At 29.1% G+C, this 19,921-nt stretch overlaps 1 protein-coding gene and 1 long non-coding RNA gene across 2 annotated transcripts; one reads left to right on the top strand and one right to left on the bottom strand.

The window, feature by feature from the left end:
• The first annotated feature begins 1,356 nt into the window (after window positions 1-1,356).
• On the top strand, window positions 1,357-6,214 carry LOC102654570. Its single transcript, XR_001704622.2, has 4 exons — window positions 1,357-1,576; window positions 1,665-1,787; window positions 2,026-2,206; window positions 2,309-6,214. It is a non-coding gene; the product is annotated as an uncharacterized LOC102654570 (long non-coding RNA).
• Window positions 6,215-13,430: 7,216 nt separating this feature from the next.
• LOC410175 (F-box/LRR-repeat protein 14) lies at window positions 13,431-18,428 on the bottom strand. The gene is made up of 2 exons (XM_006569658.3): window positions 15,563-18,428; window positions 13,431-15,422 (listed from the first exon to the last, which is right to left on the bottom strand). The coding sequence occupies exon 1, from the start codon at window positions 17,148-17,150 to the stop codon at window positions 15,705-15,707; it is 1,446 nt and encodes a 481-aa protein (XP_006569721.1). The 5' UTR covers window positions 17,151-18,428; the 3' UTR covers window positions 13,431-15,422; window positions 15,563-15,704.
• Window positions 18,429-19,921: the final 1,493 nt, after the last annotated feature.

Genomic DNA, 19,921 nt, shown 5'->3' with positions numbered 1-19,921 from the left:
TCTTTAATATTATATATTTTCAATGAAATATATTTTATCTATATAAGACAAAAAAAATTTTCGGGGATCAACGCCATCTCGCGTTTGGATCATGGAAGCTTCGATTTGTTACTAGCATAGCAGAATATGCAAGGAGGTATTCGTGACGTCACAAAGAAGGAGAACAATATTGTGCGAGAAGGACAAAAAAAGACGCCATTTTGGATTATGTAATTCCTAATATTTCTCACCATTTCAATGATGTTACATTGAAAATTAATTAATTTTTGTGTTTTTTTTTAAATTTATGCATTTTTAGACATTTTAAAATTAAAACTTCACATAAATTTAATGAGAAATTCTTTTCCATTAATTATTTATTAATGATTAATACATCATAAGAATTAATACATCAGAAATGTTATATTAAATACTAATTATCAATACAGAATGATTATCAATTTTTTAATAAAAATTTATATATTTTGAAACTTAAAACTAGACAAATTTCTTGTGCCTATTTTAATATGAAATTTCTTTTAATTAATTATAATTAATCATAATTCATATATTTTTCATTAATCTATTGTTATTATAATATTTATTTACAAATATAAATATATGAATTTAAAATTTTCCTTTTTCCTATAAATTTTATTCATAATTTTGTTTTTATTTATATAACAAATAAATTAATTGTTTATTATTACTTACATAAAGACGAGATGAATAAAATACTCTTTATAATTATTGATAAATAATTAATTGAAAAAAATTAAAATTGAAACGAGAAGTCTGAAATTTTAATTTCAAGATGTAAACCTAAAAGTGCATAAATTTTTAATAAAAAACTAATAATTAAGTAATTTGTATTTATTTGTCAACTACTTCAATTAAGTAATAAACAATCAATTTTGTTTATTCAAATAAAAATAAAATTATCAATAAAATTAATACGTAAAAATAGAGAAGGAAATAACGTTTCAGATTCATACATTTCGTATTTATAAATAAATGCCATAATAATAAATTAATGCAAAACGAATTACAATGGTATCGATGATATCAATTCAGTGATATAGTAGTCATTAATAAGTAATTCATTGAAAAGAAGTTAAAATTAAAGCGAAAAATTTATTTAAAACTCTAATTTTAAGATGTAAATTTCGTAAAACATAATTTTTTTATTAAAAAAATAATTAATAATTAATTAATCTTTATAATATAATTGATGAAAAATACTAGGAGCCGTATAATCAAAGGAAGTGATACATATTTTCTGTCTTTCTTTGTGACGTCACGAATACCTTCTTGCACATTCTGCTATGCTAGTAATAAGTCAAAGCTTTCGCGATCCAAACGCGAGATGGCGTTGATGATCGAAATTTTTGATGAAATGATTATTCCACGACTTATATATCACTTGTAAACGTGAAATATACTCTGTCAACGGTTAGTAGCAAAGAAAAAGTGAAACTGTAATTCTATAATGTTCAGAAATAACTGTTTGAAAAATATCGTGAAAAAAATCCGTATATAAATGTTTCAAAATGAAAAATTCCTGAAAGTTTTACAATTATATAATAGAGATACATAGGTAAGTACCTATATATTAAAAATTATGGATTGAAATTAATTTCATTTACTATACGTGTGAAAAAATGAATCTAACCTCTAATTTTTAGTCCAGTTGACAATTATCATTCGATACGATATATTACATATTTTTGTACATCTACGCAGTAACAAAGAAAAAAAAATTGAAAACTTACCTTGCTTTTCTTTTACGGCTTTGCAGTTTTATGAAGGTACAGTATCAAAACTTGGGAAAATTTTATTTGAAAATATAATAATACTTTCTTTCGAGCTATTATTTTTAACATTGTCATTTGAAAATACAGATAATATCAATTTACTTAAAATATTAATAATTTCAAACGATATTATTATTAATTATTAATATTTCTTTATTTTAAATTTAGCAAAAGAAATAACTGTCTAAATAATGCTATAACAGAAATTGTAACATTACTGTACCCGTTACAGATAAAAGATGAGAATATTCTATTCTTCTTCTATTCTCTCTAAATGAGATATCATGAGGATTATTTCCAAGCTAAAACTCGTATATGTAATAACCTATTGAAGTTATTTAAAATAATTATTTCAAGTGTGATTTGAAATGATCTATGAAAGGAGTAAAAAATCAATAGACATTTTAAAAAACGTAACGTATTCTATATTTAACAAACATCTTCGTCACGTCTGATATTTACAATCACACAATGCGCGTGTATTTGCTAACATATTCATCGTTGAATATTTACAGTGTGGTACATAATTACAAAGTGCGATACGGACGGAGCGATCAGCAGGCCGAATTCCTCTTCAGTTCTTCACGCGTGCATATGTTACACTTTTTATATAATACATACATTCAGTCATAGGTAATACGTAATAATTGAAATATTGAAGTTTTCTTTACTTGTATTTTCGATATTTCGATCAGTTGAATAGTTATATGGAACACCAAGTTGGTTCGTTCCATATAGATTCATTTCATCGCATTTTACTCTTCCTTCATGTAAATAATTATCGTCGAAATAATATAGACGAAAGATGTAACAAACTAAGAAATTTGATAATTCCACGATTTTATATATTTTGAAACTTTTATTATCGCTATTTGTATTGTTTTGAAACATAAAGGAAACGATAAATTTCTTTCTTGCAAAATATTATTATTATTATTATTATTATTATCATAATTAATAACTTTATCATCAAAAATGCTAAATTAAAAGAAACGTTTTCCTTTATTTCCATGAAACTTGATTAAAGTAATTACCGGACACAATACTTTCTATGTAAATCGTACATTTGATAAATTTCAATGGTAATATTTCCGTTTCAGCTTTCTTTGATTTTTATGTCGTTGACATTTCTAACATTTTATTTCTCTCAAAATTTATTTTATTAAAATTCATCGTTTCCTCCATTCTTTTCGTTCCTATTTTCGTATCAAAAAAAAAAAAAAAATTGCGTTTTGGAATATTACAAACATCGTTTATAATCAATTATTTTATAAATAAATAAAAAAAAGGACGCTATTCTTTTATTTATTTCATTAAAGGATATCTTCTGCTTGTTTTCTTTGAATCACATTTGTTTAATTAAAAGTATAACGGTATAATATTAATTCGATGGAATCGCTGAAAGTATTTTTAATTTCGAAATTTACGTTTCCAAAAAATAATTAAATTTTTCATCTTTTCTATATAATATTTTGTTCAAAATGTAAATCCTCTTCCTATATTCCTATATTCCTTGAACAAAATAATTTTATTTTCTTTTTTTTTTTTGCAATAACTTTTGCACGTTTTGAATTTCTCTGAATTTGCATATATATAATACGTATATATATATATATCTATCTTACAGATAATACTAATAACAACGCGAAATAGAAAAATTACAAGGGAAACGTAAATTTCAAGCAACGTCTTTTTTTTTTTTTTTTTTTCTTTACGAATACATAAATCGATCGATCGATACAATGGTATTATCGATGAATCTCATTATAAACTTGTAATTAATTACAAATCATCGTGCATTTCTCTTATATTACATAAATAAATATTCACTGACTAGTGTGCAATATTGGCTCGCAACACAATCGCAATTAAATTAATTATGTAAGTATTTACGAAACTGCACAACTTTTTCCTCCCGTCATCTAACGCTTAAATAATAATTAATGATTTTTGAATTCGGCGCGCCGAAGGGACACTCCGATCCGTTTCCTTTTTTTCTTCCTTTTTTTTTTTTCTTTTCTTTTCTTTTTTTTTTTTTTATACAAAAGCTTATACAACAAGTAAACAACAAAAAAGCTTGAAACGCCGAGCAATTTCGATTTATCGTGTTCCTTCTTACTTTCTCGTCATTCCCCATTCTTCATCATTCTTTCATTCCGTTTCTGTTTTCAATTCACAAAACAATCGGTAGGATTTTTCGTCGACGTTCCTTTTTTTTTAGGTTAGGTTTCCTCTCCGTCGACTTTCTTTAAATGCTTCCTTCCCTTTCTTCCCCCTCCCCCCCATAAATTTCTTTATTTTTCACAAAGTATGCATCCATGGAATACTTTTCCCCATCTTTTTCGAATCGATCGATCCTTTTTTTTTTTCAATCGATTTTACAACTTTACAACCAACGTATACATACATACAATATGTTACATGCACGGGAACGAATTGTACGAACGAATCCGTGACATTATTGGTTCTTCTAAAGAAAAATATAACAGTATCAGTGAAAAGTTTCAACGCGTGTCATATCGATTTACCCGAAAAAAAAAAAAAAAAGAAAAAGAAAAAAAAACGAACAAATAAAATAAACATTGAAATATACAATGTATATACAATGTATATTTGTAATTTGAATGTGAAATATTTCTCGATACGAATATTAATCGTATTATTCGTAATGCAAAACGTAAATGTATATATTTATGCAAATACATATATACGGTAAAACGGTATACCGGTTTATTTCTCGGAGCAAATATTTATATAAATTGAGGAGAGGGAGGGGGGCAAAAAAAAAAAAAAGAAAAAAACGTTTAAAAAGTCAAATCATCATCGAAGAAAAACTCGGATCGAGTAAGAAATAGATCACGCGAGTCAGATCACGAGTTTTGTATTTTAAATGTTTTCGTGTTTCGATGAACGCACGAATACATGCGTTACAATAGAAGATGAGAAATATGAATATTCGATGATAAAATTTAAGTGATAAGGATGCATAATAATCGGTATTCCATTATTATACGTATGTATACATATACCGAGACACATACGGATTTATGTACAACTCACGATAACAGTTAATTTAAAATTTTTTTTTTTTTTTTTTACATCTTGGAATTATTACATTGTTACAGCGTTAGTCGCTTTTATCTTTCGCAAAAGTAATTTGTTCCTTCCCCTTTCTCGAAGGAATTTCATTTTATTTTCGAAGATACCTAATTCATAACCTCAATCCGTTCCAACAGTGGCGAATAATCCTTTGCTAAAAACGCATGAAATGTCGTAAGAAAAGTTTTTACAAAGAATCGCAACAACACGGCACTGCGAAATAGTGTACTATTTCCATGATTTGCGCAATACTTATGTTTTTATCACATCGTTCGATGTTATTTCCATAATATTACGTACCTCTATAGAGTATTTCCGACAATTCTATAATATAGTATACATATGTGTATTTCATTTGACCAATCAGAAATAACAAAGATTTTACACGATGCGTAACCGCGTCTCTATTATATTTAACATTTTTCGTTACTTCGATATTATTCGGTAATTATATAAAAGATTACTCGAAAAACGTACCGTAAACATTGGTAAGATTAGTTTTTCTCTTTTTATATTTCAGAAAACAAATATATGATCGATTAAAATTGAAAGGATAAAGAATCGGTCAAAACTGTATCGTTGTTGTTGTTGTTGTTGTTGTTTCTCTTCATCGATCGGTAAATTGCATTTTTCTTTTTTGTTTATTTATTGCAAATCATTCCTGAAATTTGATTTCATCGAATCTATTCGCTGAGAGAATTATTATTAGGAACCTTTTCTCTAGCTTTTTTTTTTGTTTTTTTTTTTGTTTTTTTTCTTTTCTTTTCACATATACAATTATACGAATTACACGTTGTATCCTATTCGTCATATCGGGACGAGAAAAGTAAGAGAAATTGATGTGTCGAGGATTCGGGAAGAATGGGTAATGGGAAATGATATTGAGAAATAACTGAATTTCACCTGTTATTGCCGCGTACGCGTGCCTCGATTCAACAGCTTCGTTCATCGTGTGCAAGGTACTTACCACCTTGTACATATACACCATACGTAACTATATATATATATCGATCGAAGGACGAAAAAGTCTCCCGTTGCTTTGTCTTGCAAGGAAATTCTATACTCGCGAAACTCGTATATTTTGAAGAAATATTTTTTTGCGTATAGAATATATAGAACATGTCGTACACGCGAAATAATTTTTTTCAAGGAGCGAAATCAATCCTCCCAGTTTCTATAAAATACAATATTCGCTTAGGAATATTTTTCACTCTTTCATGCAGAATGACGTAGCATTAAAACGTTTTACACATTTCAAATCTATCTTTATGCATCGCATAAAGTTTCACGATGAAAAATTAATCCGAGTCGAGGAAAAAAAATGTACACGCATGTTCGTTCGAAAGTAAAACGCTGCTCACGAGTTACGTTGTTGATAGTAGATTTCTCACAACTTGCGTTACCGCGTTACCGAGAATGATTGTGCAATTCGGCGGGTTTATCACTGAAAAGAGGTTATTACAAGTATATCTTTCAGACATCGCAACATTAAGGGCGGAAAAATTAAAAAAGCTCGTTATTTCACATTTCCTTTCGATCCGATTTTCAACTCGAGAAAACGAGTCAAAATATATTTTATTCCACGCTTCGATTTAGGTTAGAATTTAGGTTAAGTCGATTGCTGACACATTTCGACAAATTGACAAAAGTAATTTAATAATGTATGTAAAAAAAAAAAAAAAAAAACGTTCTAAACTTATTATACGAGAAATATTGATGAAACACTTGGAATTTTTTCTCGAATTCGTATATAATTCGAATAACGCTCGATGAACCTAAAATTCTCGAAAGTCTTCAAATTTTCGATAGATCTTGAAACTCGGGATAAGTTTGCTTGCCTTTAGAGTCTCGACAGGCTTTTCAAAGTTAAACGGAATATTCGATATCCTACATACAAACATTTTAGGGATAGATATTTTCGTTCGAGTAGTATCTTTCTTATGTAAAATAGCAAAGAGAGAATTTGAAAAGTTCTCCCTTCAAATCAAGTTTCTCGAGTACGTTAATATTAAAAAAAATTGTTGACAACCTCAAACTAGGGAAATCGAGAGTGGGAAAATGAAATGAAGTTAAGGTTTCTCAATGACTCAATGACAAAATTCGTAAAAAAATAAGTTTATTACATTTACATGTTACTTATTCAATAATAAAATCGTATTTAAAGCTAATGTAAGTATTATATATAATGTAATATAATACATATATATATATATATATGTAGTATATAGAAGTGTCATAATTACATTTAAATTTAAATAAGTAATAAAATAATTTTATTACTTATTTAATAACAAGATTGTATTTAAAATGGCATTTTTTTAAACTACTTTTTTTGTTTTTTTCTCTTTTTTTTTTGTTTTTCTTTTTTTTCTTTTTTTTTTATATTACCGATAATATTCCCCATTTTAAAAAACATTCTTTCGCAAGGCACCGATGTCGCAGAAATCAGTAGAGAATTATTTTTGCTAATTCCGCGAGGATATTTAGATATATTTGTTAACAACGCGATGAATCTAAATATCCGGGTTAACCTAACCTTTCTGCTACATAAGTTTATAATTCGCTTATACGGACACTTAGCGCCCGATGAGACGAGCGTTGAAGACAGAAAATACCGGATGTTGAGTCAAATTTGAAAGGGAAGTTGTTACAGATGTCGAAAGAAATTTCATTTCGGTTAACGAAGAGTGGAGGATCGACTACTATATAGAAACAACGAATTGCGGTTTTATAATTGTATTATGAATAAAATGAAAGAAGTAGTGAGTCAAAAAAAAAAAAAAAAAAAAAGAAAAAAAATATTGGATAAATTTTATAAATATTTATTATACCCTTTGTTTTTTCTTTTATTCATTTTCGATCAATTGTTATCTAAATTTTTCAATTTCACTCTCGCATCGGAAATAATATCAAATAATAACTTAAAAAAAAAAAAAAAAAAAAAAAAAAAATTATCGCGGAAAGAAATATATATATATAAAATATATATAAACCTTCGTACGAATAATTATCACAAGTTCATCGCGAATAATTTTTTTTAATGATAGATAGACGAAAGAAAGCGTGATAAATCGATGCACGAATCAAATTTCCTGAGTGCGTTCTACTTTTATGGATGTAGAATGGAAGAGATAGATGTACGTGTCGATAAAGCAAAAGTAGAGAGACGGTAGCGCGCGAATGATGACGACGAATTTTTCCATAAATCATCATTTCGAGTTTTCCTTTATCATTGGAGTTCTCGGAAAGTGATCTCGTCAAAAGATTTCCTTCAACGATTTTTTTTTTTTTCTTTCTTTTTTACAAACGATATCGCGCGATTACGATTATCTCTGGTAGAACCAGACACGGTTATTTATTAGATATTTGAAGAAAAAAAAAAAAGAAAAAAGAAAAAAAGAAATTTCCATCTGGAATCATTACTTAAGAGGAGAAAATATCGGCCCCCTGTGGAAAAAATGCTTTTTCAGAATGTTCCCCATATTTCCGCATTTCTTAAACTTAACTACAACCGTTCACTGTTTTACCACGCGAGAAATGTTCGAATATCGTTCGTACGATGATGAGAAAAGGACGGATATATATATATATATATATATATATATATATATATATATATATATATCAAAAGGATACGTTACACGATACGAATACAACAGAGGAATAAACCTAAGTTTTTATCAAATTTTTTCCCCCCATTTTTTATCAGTCTTACAGGATGTCCCGCTTTTGACGCAACAGGTCTCTTCCTACGTCGAATCAAAGATAAACGAAATCAAATGCAATATTATTAATGCTGTTACACGCCATGCCAGCGTGGACGGCCGTTTATGCGAGAGATAACGATTCAAAGTGTGAAGAAAATAATAATGACGAAATGCTTGTTTTCCCCTTCTTTTTTCTCTCTCTCTCTTTTATTTCTCTCGAACAACGCGATATCCCTAACGATGATCCTCCCTCTTTTCTAATCGATCGGATGGATTTCGATAAAACGATAAAAAAAAAAAAAAAAATCTCAGTCTTTGGAGCAAATGTAAATTTGAGTGTTTGAATTACATGTATATAATAAGTGAAAACAAAATGCTAGTTTCCTTAAGAAAGTAAAAAGAAAAAAAAAAAAAAAAGAAAAAAAAAAGATATACATCGAGGAGAAGTAGCCTGGTGGCTACTGGCTACACGGAGTATCGGGAAAAGAGAATCGAAGAAATTCAAAGGAATGTAAAAGTTTATAAACTGGCATAAAAAGTTGAGAACGTTATTTACACTTTTATACAAAAGTGTTATGCGTACCGGAGTATAAATATGCGCGGGGAACAGTGAAAACGGAGGAATTGTAAATTTCAACGATCAGTTTCTTTTCTTTTTTCGCACGTACGACGGAGAAGGAGGAGGAGAAGGAGAAGAAGAAGAAGAAGAAGAAGAATTATTCAAGTTTGTATTGACCGTTTATCAATGATTATCCACCTGAAATGAATGGGCATAAACGTTTATACCGACATTCGTTGAATGCGCGTGAAATTAAAATTAACCATGAACGTGAAAATTAACCACAAACAGCTAATGTTAGTCATTCTTCATCCGCGTCTAAATTAATCTTTCAACTTTCCTTAAATGATCGTGTCCCATTCTCGCTTCAGATAATATTTTAATGCTTTGAAAAAAATTGAAAAAAATTGGCAAATTAACCGCGACGATTCAACAACCATTCTCTCGAACTTGAGAAACTTTTTAACTTTTTAAACAGATAAGAAAAAAATAAGTTTCGAAATACCGTTCTGAAAAATTACTGAGAAAAAAAAAAAAAAAAGAAAAAAGAAAAACAATAAAGCAACAAAGTTAAGATATCACACGTTTCCTTAACGCAGCTCATCGATTGTGCATAATTTGTGCACAAAGGTACACATCAAATGTATAATATCGTGCCATTTACGATTGTGCAATTCGCCTCGGTTTTTTCCCGTTCATTACACGCATTAATATACACGATTATATAGAACGAAACGAAGTCTGATTTGGCTCGGATCGAATATTTTTTTTTTTTCTTTTTTTTAAAGGAAATTCATTCCTCTATGTAAATATATATATTCCTATGCGTCTAATCTATTCTTCTCAATTCTTTTTTTTAACGTATACAGAAATATCTCTGTACCCTTCGAAAATCGAGCATCGATTCGTAATAATCAATTTTGATAAATTTTACGATTAATCGAAAACGATTCTTTTTTATTTTATCATTTGACTTATTGTTTCCTCTCTCTCTCTCAAAATCGTATTGCTTCTCGTTATTTCTTAAAAAAAAAAAATTATCTTAAATACATCTTAAATATAAAGAACACGTCTTTGGCGTAAATTATTTATATTAATGGCAAATTTAAATTTATTATTATTAAATGATAATTATCGTTCCATTTTGCGCTAATTAAATTAGTTTAATCGTGAAATTTTTTTTTTTCTCTTAAAGTTTGTAGAAATATCGATCGATTAATTTCGAGGAGTGTTAAACATTTATTATATAATTTTCGAATTGAATATATTTATCTCGAGGAAAAAATGTGGATGAAATTAATCAAAATTCGTAGGAAGGATTTAAAAAGTAAATTTGGAATATCTAATAAAGACAATTTTTATCATCGATTGTTACTTAACGAAATTATTGCAATATTTTTTCCCAACGCGAAACGCGTCATGTAAAATTCATCCGTTTTTATTGCAATTAAAATAAAATAATAAACGATAGAAAATTACGTAATTCGATCAATAAGCATTCAAGAAGCGATCTACACGTATCTTTGTTTTTTACTTTTTTTGTTTAACGCGCAACGATGGAAAAAATTTCGATCACGTTCCCACATTTGCCTTGGATACGAGAGGAATTTTATCCAGTGTTTCATATACTCGGAATCTGCCCGCACCCGATCGAAAATAATAAACATCGCGGTGCTAAGAAACTTTGAAACGTGAAAATTTTAAGAATCTATAAAAATAATGGTAATAGTAATAAAAAACGACGCAACGTATATCTATACACGACTAAATTAAGTAGTTAACTAATGTTAAAGAAATATATAATAAGAGAAATTTGATAAAATGTATTATAAAACGAAAAAAAAAGAAAAAAAAAAATTGTGTAGATATGTATGTGCGCACGCTCGTTTATATAGGATATTGAAAAAAACATGTTTGTAAAAATACAAATGAACTGTATTAACATTTAAAGAAATATATTATAAAGATTAACAAACGCAATCATTTTTCACAGTTTCAACACGACCAACGATAACAGCGAATCGGTAAAAATTATAAAATATTTAATTATAAAATATTTCTGCCATGTTTCTGCATGTCTGTATTTAATAAATGCTGTAACGAATTCCCCGTTACACAACAATAGTTTTGTACAAAACGAGAAAGGAAGAAAAAAAAAAAAAAAAGGAAAAAAAAGAAAGGGAAAACGTAGGTTAACAACAATTTTCTAATTTTTCTAACTTTTCTGTACAACGAATATAATTACGATCTCGTAATAATTTTATCTTTTTTCCAAATATAAAACGAAATGTAAAAAATTGACCTGCAAAAACAAGGCGCACACAAATATACGTACGTATCCCTGAAATACATACGTATCCCTTAGATTCGAGTGAGCATATGGTAACATACAACTGTGGTCAAAAATAATACTTAGGAACAAAAAATTATCTACAGCTATCTATTTATCGACTGAAAGTCACGTAGGACGATATACGGATAAATGTACCAATGATGGAAAATATGATCCAAATCAATGTTACAAGGTGAATTAGTATTAATAAAAAAAAAAAAAAAACTAGATAAAATTTAATAACGCGTTAAAATATAATTACACAAATTGAAAAATATAAATCAATTGCACTTTACTTTCTAATATTCTTACAAGTTGAAAAATATTTGATTCGCATTATTGATTTATTTATATCGTATAATATATATATAATATTTGATCTAATTAATAAAAAAGAGATTTCTACATACATTTGACTAGAATTTTCCAACCAATTCATTTCTCTCGGTTATTGACGAACAACTATTGACGTCATTATTTATTAAACTATATATATAAACGTAAACAAATATCATGATAGATATTAGCAATAACAATAATATTTGAAACGTTATATAATCTAATCAGCAAGGCAAATTAATAAATATAATATTAAGAAATGATTGAATTATTTATCTCATTTCTGAACTTGAAGCCAATTTCTGTACTATACGCTTCTCATTTTAAAATACCATATAAATAAAAATTAAAGATTATATCGAAATCTTCTAAAAAAAAAAAAAAAAAAAAAAAAAAATACAAAAAATTTTTATGAATCAATATTAAAATTTTATAATATATATGTGCATCAACGATTAATTTATTCTGATTAAAAATCATAGGTATTCGTAATACCTATTAAATACATTAAAATTGTTCAATCTAATTTTCGTATCTTTTCATCTTTATCTTTAATTTTATTTTTTTTTTTTTTTTCAATATTTAAAATTGACTTTTGAAGTAATAGAATAGTAATTATTAGGAAAAAATGTACGTGTAACAAAAATATACAATAATTTTACTTCAAATTAACGCTTTTCAATTTCGTTTCTTTTTTTTTTTTTTTTTATTTTAATAACATAAACAAAGATAAACCTTATCATAAAAGATTATCACTTGTCTAAGGAATTACAAAAATATTTCGCTATTCAAATTTGTCAAATTCTTTCTCCTTTCAAATGTTAGATTCATCGAATCATTTTTAACATTTTTCAATCATTGATCAATCAATCATGCCGTATCCAAATATTTTACTGATTCAGATACAGACACGTTAAAAGTGAAAATGAAAAATGTAAAATTGATCAGAGATGAAAAAGAAAATGTTCACAATTTTGAATAGAAAAACAAAATTCACAATTAAATTACATATGTTCAAGTGGATACATAGCAGCAAGCGAAGTAAGAAAAGTAAAAAAAAAGAGAGAGAAACAGATGATTCGTAAAAATTAAAATCACGTAATAATCAATTAAAAATGAAAACTTCTATACTAAAAAAATTATTCTTATTAAAATCTTTATAACAATTTCATAGCATTGTTCGCTCTCTTCATATCTTATTATTTCGTTTAATAATTAATCACACAGTGAACCGAATAAAATCTAATCTTACAATGCGAAGAAATTTCAACTTAATAACGATGCATCTGAAAATTCTAGTCAAATGTGTCGAAAACACAATTTCGATTCGATGTACACTCGAGCAACAATAATTTTTTTTTTTTTGGGCTACGAAAAAAAGAAAAAAAAGAGAACCGAATACATATTTTTTCAAAAAAATTATCTCCAATATATAACATTATTCGATAGAGAAGATCGAATACACATGTATTTGTCGTAAACAAAATAACAAGTAGAACAAAGAAAATTTTTCTATTTCTCGTTTGCAATCATCGTTTGATTGAACAACGCAGATAGATTATTTCTAATACGTAGGTACATATACGTACATTTTTTTTTTATTTATAACAACCGGTCCGGAATAAAAAATCGAAATCGAATTACGAATAAATTATAATTATCATCGAATTTCGCGTGATTTGTTATTGCTACTTGCATGCACTACTATACACTTTATATACCTACGTCTTATTTTTTATCTTTTTTTTTTTTTTTTAATTCGTATACAGATCATCAACGTAATTCACGATTTTTTTCTTCCCCCCCCCCCTTTTTGCGATAACACAGAAAAAAATTTGCTACATCACATGTATATTATAATACACAATGTACTAATAATCTTTCACACGCTCGCGTCTTTTTCTCGTTTCCTTCTCTTTCCTTCTTTACTTGTACATATCTATTTACACAGTTTTAAGAAACAGATACATGTTTCAATATCATATATATATATATATATATATGATATATTTTATATATATATATATATATATATATATATATATAAATAAAAACATATTTGTTATATTACAGAAGATCTATACAGGCAAAAAATGATCGTATCGTATGATAAATTCGGTGCCTAAAACATCGCGCATTCGATATCATATTCTCGTTATAATATTTTATATATATATATAATATATATATATATATATATATATATATATATATATATATACGAACTTACGTCATTAAAGAAGAAAGCAATGATTTTTCGCTAATCAAACAAACGTAACGACATAACCTATATACTACTATTCGTATTATATATCGTATTGAAATAATCGAATCACGTTGAAAACGAACGAATCGGAGGACTGAGGCATTAATTCTAATCTCCATGTTCTTTGGTATGATATGTCAGATAATTACGATAAACTGATGGAACAAGAGAAAAAAAAAAAAAAAAAAAAATCTTCGACGAAATAACAAATTCAATGATCTCGTTATAAAATGATATGATAAAAAACCAAGTGTAATAACTTGCAATTTTTTTTTTCTGATTAAAAGTTTACACATAAAATTATTATGGATTTAAAAAATTTTTAACCTTTACGTATTAAGAAACTTAACAGTATATATATATATATATGTTCACACACCAAAAAAAAAAAAGAAAAAAAAAACAATGAAAAATAATACGTAATTGTGACGACAAGATATCCGGTAATAAAAAATATTCGATGAATTGTATTCGTGTATTTTATGCGCACGCGTGTATGTGTGTGTACATAAAGATACACACGATAGATTGTGTGATTATATTCGCATAAAAGTGCACGTATATAAATATACGAGCGAGAGATCAAAAATGTACAGAGAATATTAAGAAACGAAATTATGCAGACGGAGAATCAAATACAACACTTTGGTTATAAGTATTATCGATACTTGATTCGCTAAAGAGATAAGGATTAACAGATTCGCATATATATATATATATATATACGTATATATGTATGTGTATATATATATACACGCACATATATATACATATATATATACAATATATGTACATATAAAGAAGAGAACGCCGTTGTTGTTTGATACGATAAAAGGAAGGAAAAAAAAGAAACAATACGACGTACGCGAATTTTCATTAGAAAACGTACGTAGAACGAGTTGAAAAACGCGAAAAGTATGCGTAAGCGCTTACATCTATAGTCTAGTTTAAAACCTCGATTAAAATTCAATTTTAACGATTATAATAAAGGAAACGAATGGAATCCCGAATATTCATTCTATAAATAAATACACGGTTATGTATATCGTCGAGAAAATTACATTATTAATTTTCAATAATACGTCTACGTAAATACGTATGGTAAATACGAGCGATGAACGAAGCGTTGAAAATTTGAGAAAAATATCTTGAGAAAATTCGGTGCGATGAAATCAAAAGTATATATATATATCGAATATATATCACTGATCCGAATAAATATGACGTATAATCGAAAAAAGGAGAATTTGCGTTTAACGTTTAATTGTGGAGGATGACAAGGAACAAAAGATAAGCGTGCACGCGTTACGCAATCGTGTCACATGATCTGAAAAGAGAAAAGAAAATGAAAGAGATCAAGTTGAATTATTTATAGATCGTCTATAAATATACTTGTGTATGGAAAGGAAAGGGAGAGGATGTAGGGAATAGAATAATGGACGAGAGAGAAAAAGAATAAAAACTCACAAGAAGAAGAAGAAGAGAAACAACTAGAAAATCGGCATGGTATCTGGCAATGTTTGGCAGGCACCGAGGAAACGTGTTGGTCACCGATACGAATGTAGGGAGGACGCGTGTAATAATGTATTATACGATTGAGAAAAAGCCATCACCGCACGTGCCAAAGACCAAGATTTAACGTACTCAATTGCGGCAATTTCATAATCCTTTCTAAGCCGTTGGTACTTATCCTGGTGCATCCGTAAAGATCGATACATTTCAAGTGTTTCATACTCTCGGCAATGGTGTAGAGTCCTTTGTCCGTCAATCTGCTGCACTGACCGATATTCAACGTTTCCAAATCGTGCAACGTCTTCGCGATTTTGCAAATACCTTCGTCGCTGATTTGACAAGCAGACAGCGACAATAATTTCAAATTGAACAATCCTTGGGAAATGTGAACGAGCGCTTGATCACCGATTTTATCGCAAAATGATACATCCAATGAAGAAATCCTACTGCCGCCTTCCGCAAGATAAGCCATACCGATATCGGAAACATTGTCACAGGACCGAAGGTTCAATTCGCGCAAGCTGGACATCTTGGCTAGATGTTTCAGTCCTGAGTCGGTAATACATACGCAGAACGAGAGATTAATCGATTTCAAAGTGGTTAAACCGATCGACACGTGCCTGAGGGCCTCGTCGCTCAGCCGTTGACAATCCTGAAGGCTCAAATGTTCCAATGCGAGATTTCCTCCGGCCGCCTCGCGATTTACGCCAGCCAAATGAGCGATACCCAGATCGGATACTTGCCAACAACTTCGTAAATCGAGTCTTTTCAATTTCTTCAAATTCCATGCTATACAGAGGAGCCCTCCGTTGGTAATGTTACAACAACCACCGAGTTCTAAGTGTTCGAGATTTTTTAAATACTGCACTATCCGGCCGAGAGAAATGTCCGACACTTGTTTGCACAACGAAAGATTGAGTTCGGTAAGCGTGGTATATTCTTGGCAAAAAGCATTGATCAAGCCAGCGTCGGTAATATTATAGCAGCCCGAGAGATTCAACGCCTCCAAGTTTGGCACGCCTTTCAAAACATCGCCGAGACCTCTCCGCAACGACAGTACCTGGACCCTTTTCACTCCTCTTCTTACCAGACTGGCGAATAACGCCGGTGCCTGTTTCCTTAGGTGTAATCTGGCTTCAACCCCTCGCCAAACGGATCGGTAATATGCCGCATCTCTCCACGCCGTGCATACTTGGGCGGCACGTCCCTTATCTCTGACCTCGAGATAGCTGAAGATCAACGCCAATATTTCAGGATACAGGCAGGAGATATGCGTGCTCGGTGTGACAGTACCGCGAGCAATTACTTGCGGTTGTTGCCTCGATGAAAGACCTTGCGCGTATGCCGGTAGACCGGTCGTACCGCTAGTATAATGTGGCGCGTTACTCGAGTTATAAAGAATCCCTTGACTCTGCGAGGTCGGTATCGCAGCCAGGTGCGGTTGGTGTAACTGATAATAATGTCTTGAACGATGAAGCAACGTTGTACCACGACTCGGCGTCAATGCCGGAAGTTCCGTCATCAACAGCTGACTTTCCTCCATCTTGCCCACTGATATACTATACACACGCACGCACGCATATACGCGTTTTCTCAAAAAATTCTAGCCTTAATGTTATTATTTCGTACACGTTTTTCTCTTTATCTTATTTCTTTCCGTTTTCTTCTTTGCCTCTCTTTCCTACACTTTCTTTCCTACACATTTCTCTGCCTTTACGGGATCATCTCTTCATATTTTTCACTCGTTCCCTTCCTTTCTTTCGAACACCGCTATTCTATTTCTTTCTCGCAATTAATTATATCGTACCACGTAACTCGTCGTACCATATTTCGTCTTCGATTTTTCCATGTAAATAATAATTCGAAATCAACGATACTCAATCTCGAACACTGTACCTTTCTATCGATCACGTCAATATTTACTTGGATTAAATCGAACATCGAGGACAAATTTATTTTAATCAATGAAAAATAAAAGAAAAAGTTCGTCGATTATTTTGCTTTACAATTTTTTTCAGTCCCACGCGGATCGCTTAGTACTTACGAACACCGCATAATAAATGTAACGCTATCATATTTTTTGATTCCTATTTCCTTTCATCCACACGTTTCGCTTTCTTCTTTCTTTCTTGTTCTCTATATTTTCTCTCTCTTGTTCTCTCGGTTCTTTCCTGACCGTTCTCCTTTAACCTCCCTCGCACCGTCCTTCTCTTCTTCTTCTCTTTCTATTATGTATAAATACGTGTATGTATTCATCTACTATAAAGTACATACACACACGCGCGCACGCGCGCGCGCGTGTGCGTGTGTGTGCTTGAGTGCGCGTGTATGTAACGTTATTACGTGCCTGTATCTGTAAGCGCGCCCGCAAGCGCGCGTATCTATATATGTGTGCGTACGCGTACGTCGTGCGTGTCACACGTATGATGTATAGTATATTTTTTTTTCTTTTTTTCCAATGTTTGTTATCACCCCACCATTTCCTCTCGCTGCTCCTATCTTTTTTTCGCTTATAATTGTTAGTTTTCTTCCGATTTTCCTCTTTACTACAATGATCACCTTTTTCTAGACGCGATATGAATATCAGCAATACTCACACGCACACTGCCGTTACGTTCTTTCGAAATAAAAACAAATTGCCAACAAATTTTGTCAAGCATCAAATTGATTTGTTTCTACACACCACTACCGTGATATTATCTTTGTATTCACTCCCTTAACGGTTAAACGTGTCACAAAACCACTCGCGTAACTGGCTTCGGAACGACACATCGCCAAAACGTAAACCGGTGCGCTGCCAGTCGCGAACTGTTGTTCCAGTTACCTAAAGTTAGATGTCGTGTCGTCGCTCTGTAACACAAGGAGAGTAAACTTCGTTTCAGCGAAACACCGATTGGCTGAGAGTGCTCAAACCTAGATCACGTGACTCTACCGACGAATATCGATTCGGGTCGCGCTGCGGCGGCATTTTTAAGTTTTCGTCAGGAGGTGGGGGTACAACACCATGTACTATTCCGAACCACGTTGCCAAACAGGCCACTGTTTCCTTAATTTTTTTACATACTTTATTCTTATTTTAAAATATCATTTTTGATTAATTATTTCTCTCTAATTTTTCTTATTTCAATTAAAATTCTTATATCTTCTTTATAACTATTTATTGTAATAATTAATCTAAAGAAAAAAATAAATTATTTTGATTAGCATCGTATAATACGAAACATAATACGGAAAAAAAAAATAAAAATTTCTTACACATATATTTATTGCGTAGAAATTTCTATATATGCACGATAAATAAAATAAATAAAATATTTGGCAAATAAAATGAAGAAAATCAATATTAAAATTTAAAAAAAAATTTTCAAATAAAAGTTATTTATTATAATCATTGATAGAATGAATTTATTTAAACATTTAAATAATTTATTTAAATATTTTAATAATGAAAATATTCTTCGTTACAATTAATACTTTTATGATAATTAATTTTATAAAATATATTTTTTTTAATATATTTTTAATATATATTTAATATATTTTATATATTATTTTTAATATATATATTTTTTAATATATTTTTTAATATATTTGCTTACGATAAATATTCAATAAAAAATTAATATAATAATATTTTTTCAATTTTATATTTTTAAACATTAATTTATAGTTTTATCACACATCGTATATTTCCATATCAATATATATATATATAATAATATTATATTAAATAATATCATTTAAATTTCTATATATTAAAAATAATATTATATTATATAAAAAATATAATTATATTGTATATAAATTATATTGTATAAAAATATCAAAAATTAACTATATAATATTATTTATAATATTAAAAATGGAAAAAAAGAAAGATAATGTATTTGAAAAGTTATTTTTTATAAATGAATTTATTTATACATTTTAATATATCTTAATTGTTAATTATTTATACATTATGATATTTTAAGCGTTGTAGTTGCTTAAAATTAATGATTTTTTTTTTATTCAATAATATGTTTCAAATTTAATTTATAATTTTTATAAAATGTTAATACAATATAATATTAATCATTAATTCGGAATTAATATTAAAAAGAAAGAGGTAATAAATAATTTAAAAAAATATAAAATATGTTCATATACACATAAATTCTATTTATATTTTAAAGTATATAATAATTCATGTACAATATTATAACTGTATAACAGTAAACAATATTGAATATACTTGATTGGAATATTTGTGATATGCCACTAAAACTGGCAAGTAAAATATTTACATATTATAGGATGCCACTTCATTCCCTT

The sequence above is a fragment of the Apis mellifera genome, linkage group LG10 (genome assembly GCF_003254395.2).
Source record: "Apis mellifera strain DH4 linkage group LG10, Amel_HAv3.1, whole genome shotgun sequence".
NCBI lineage: Eukaryota > Metazoa > Arthropoda > Insecta > Hymenoptera > Apidae > Apis > Apis mellifera.
Note: the sequence above shows the minus strand (reverse complement) of the source record. Positions and strands in the feature narration are given on the sequence as shown.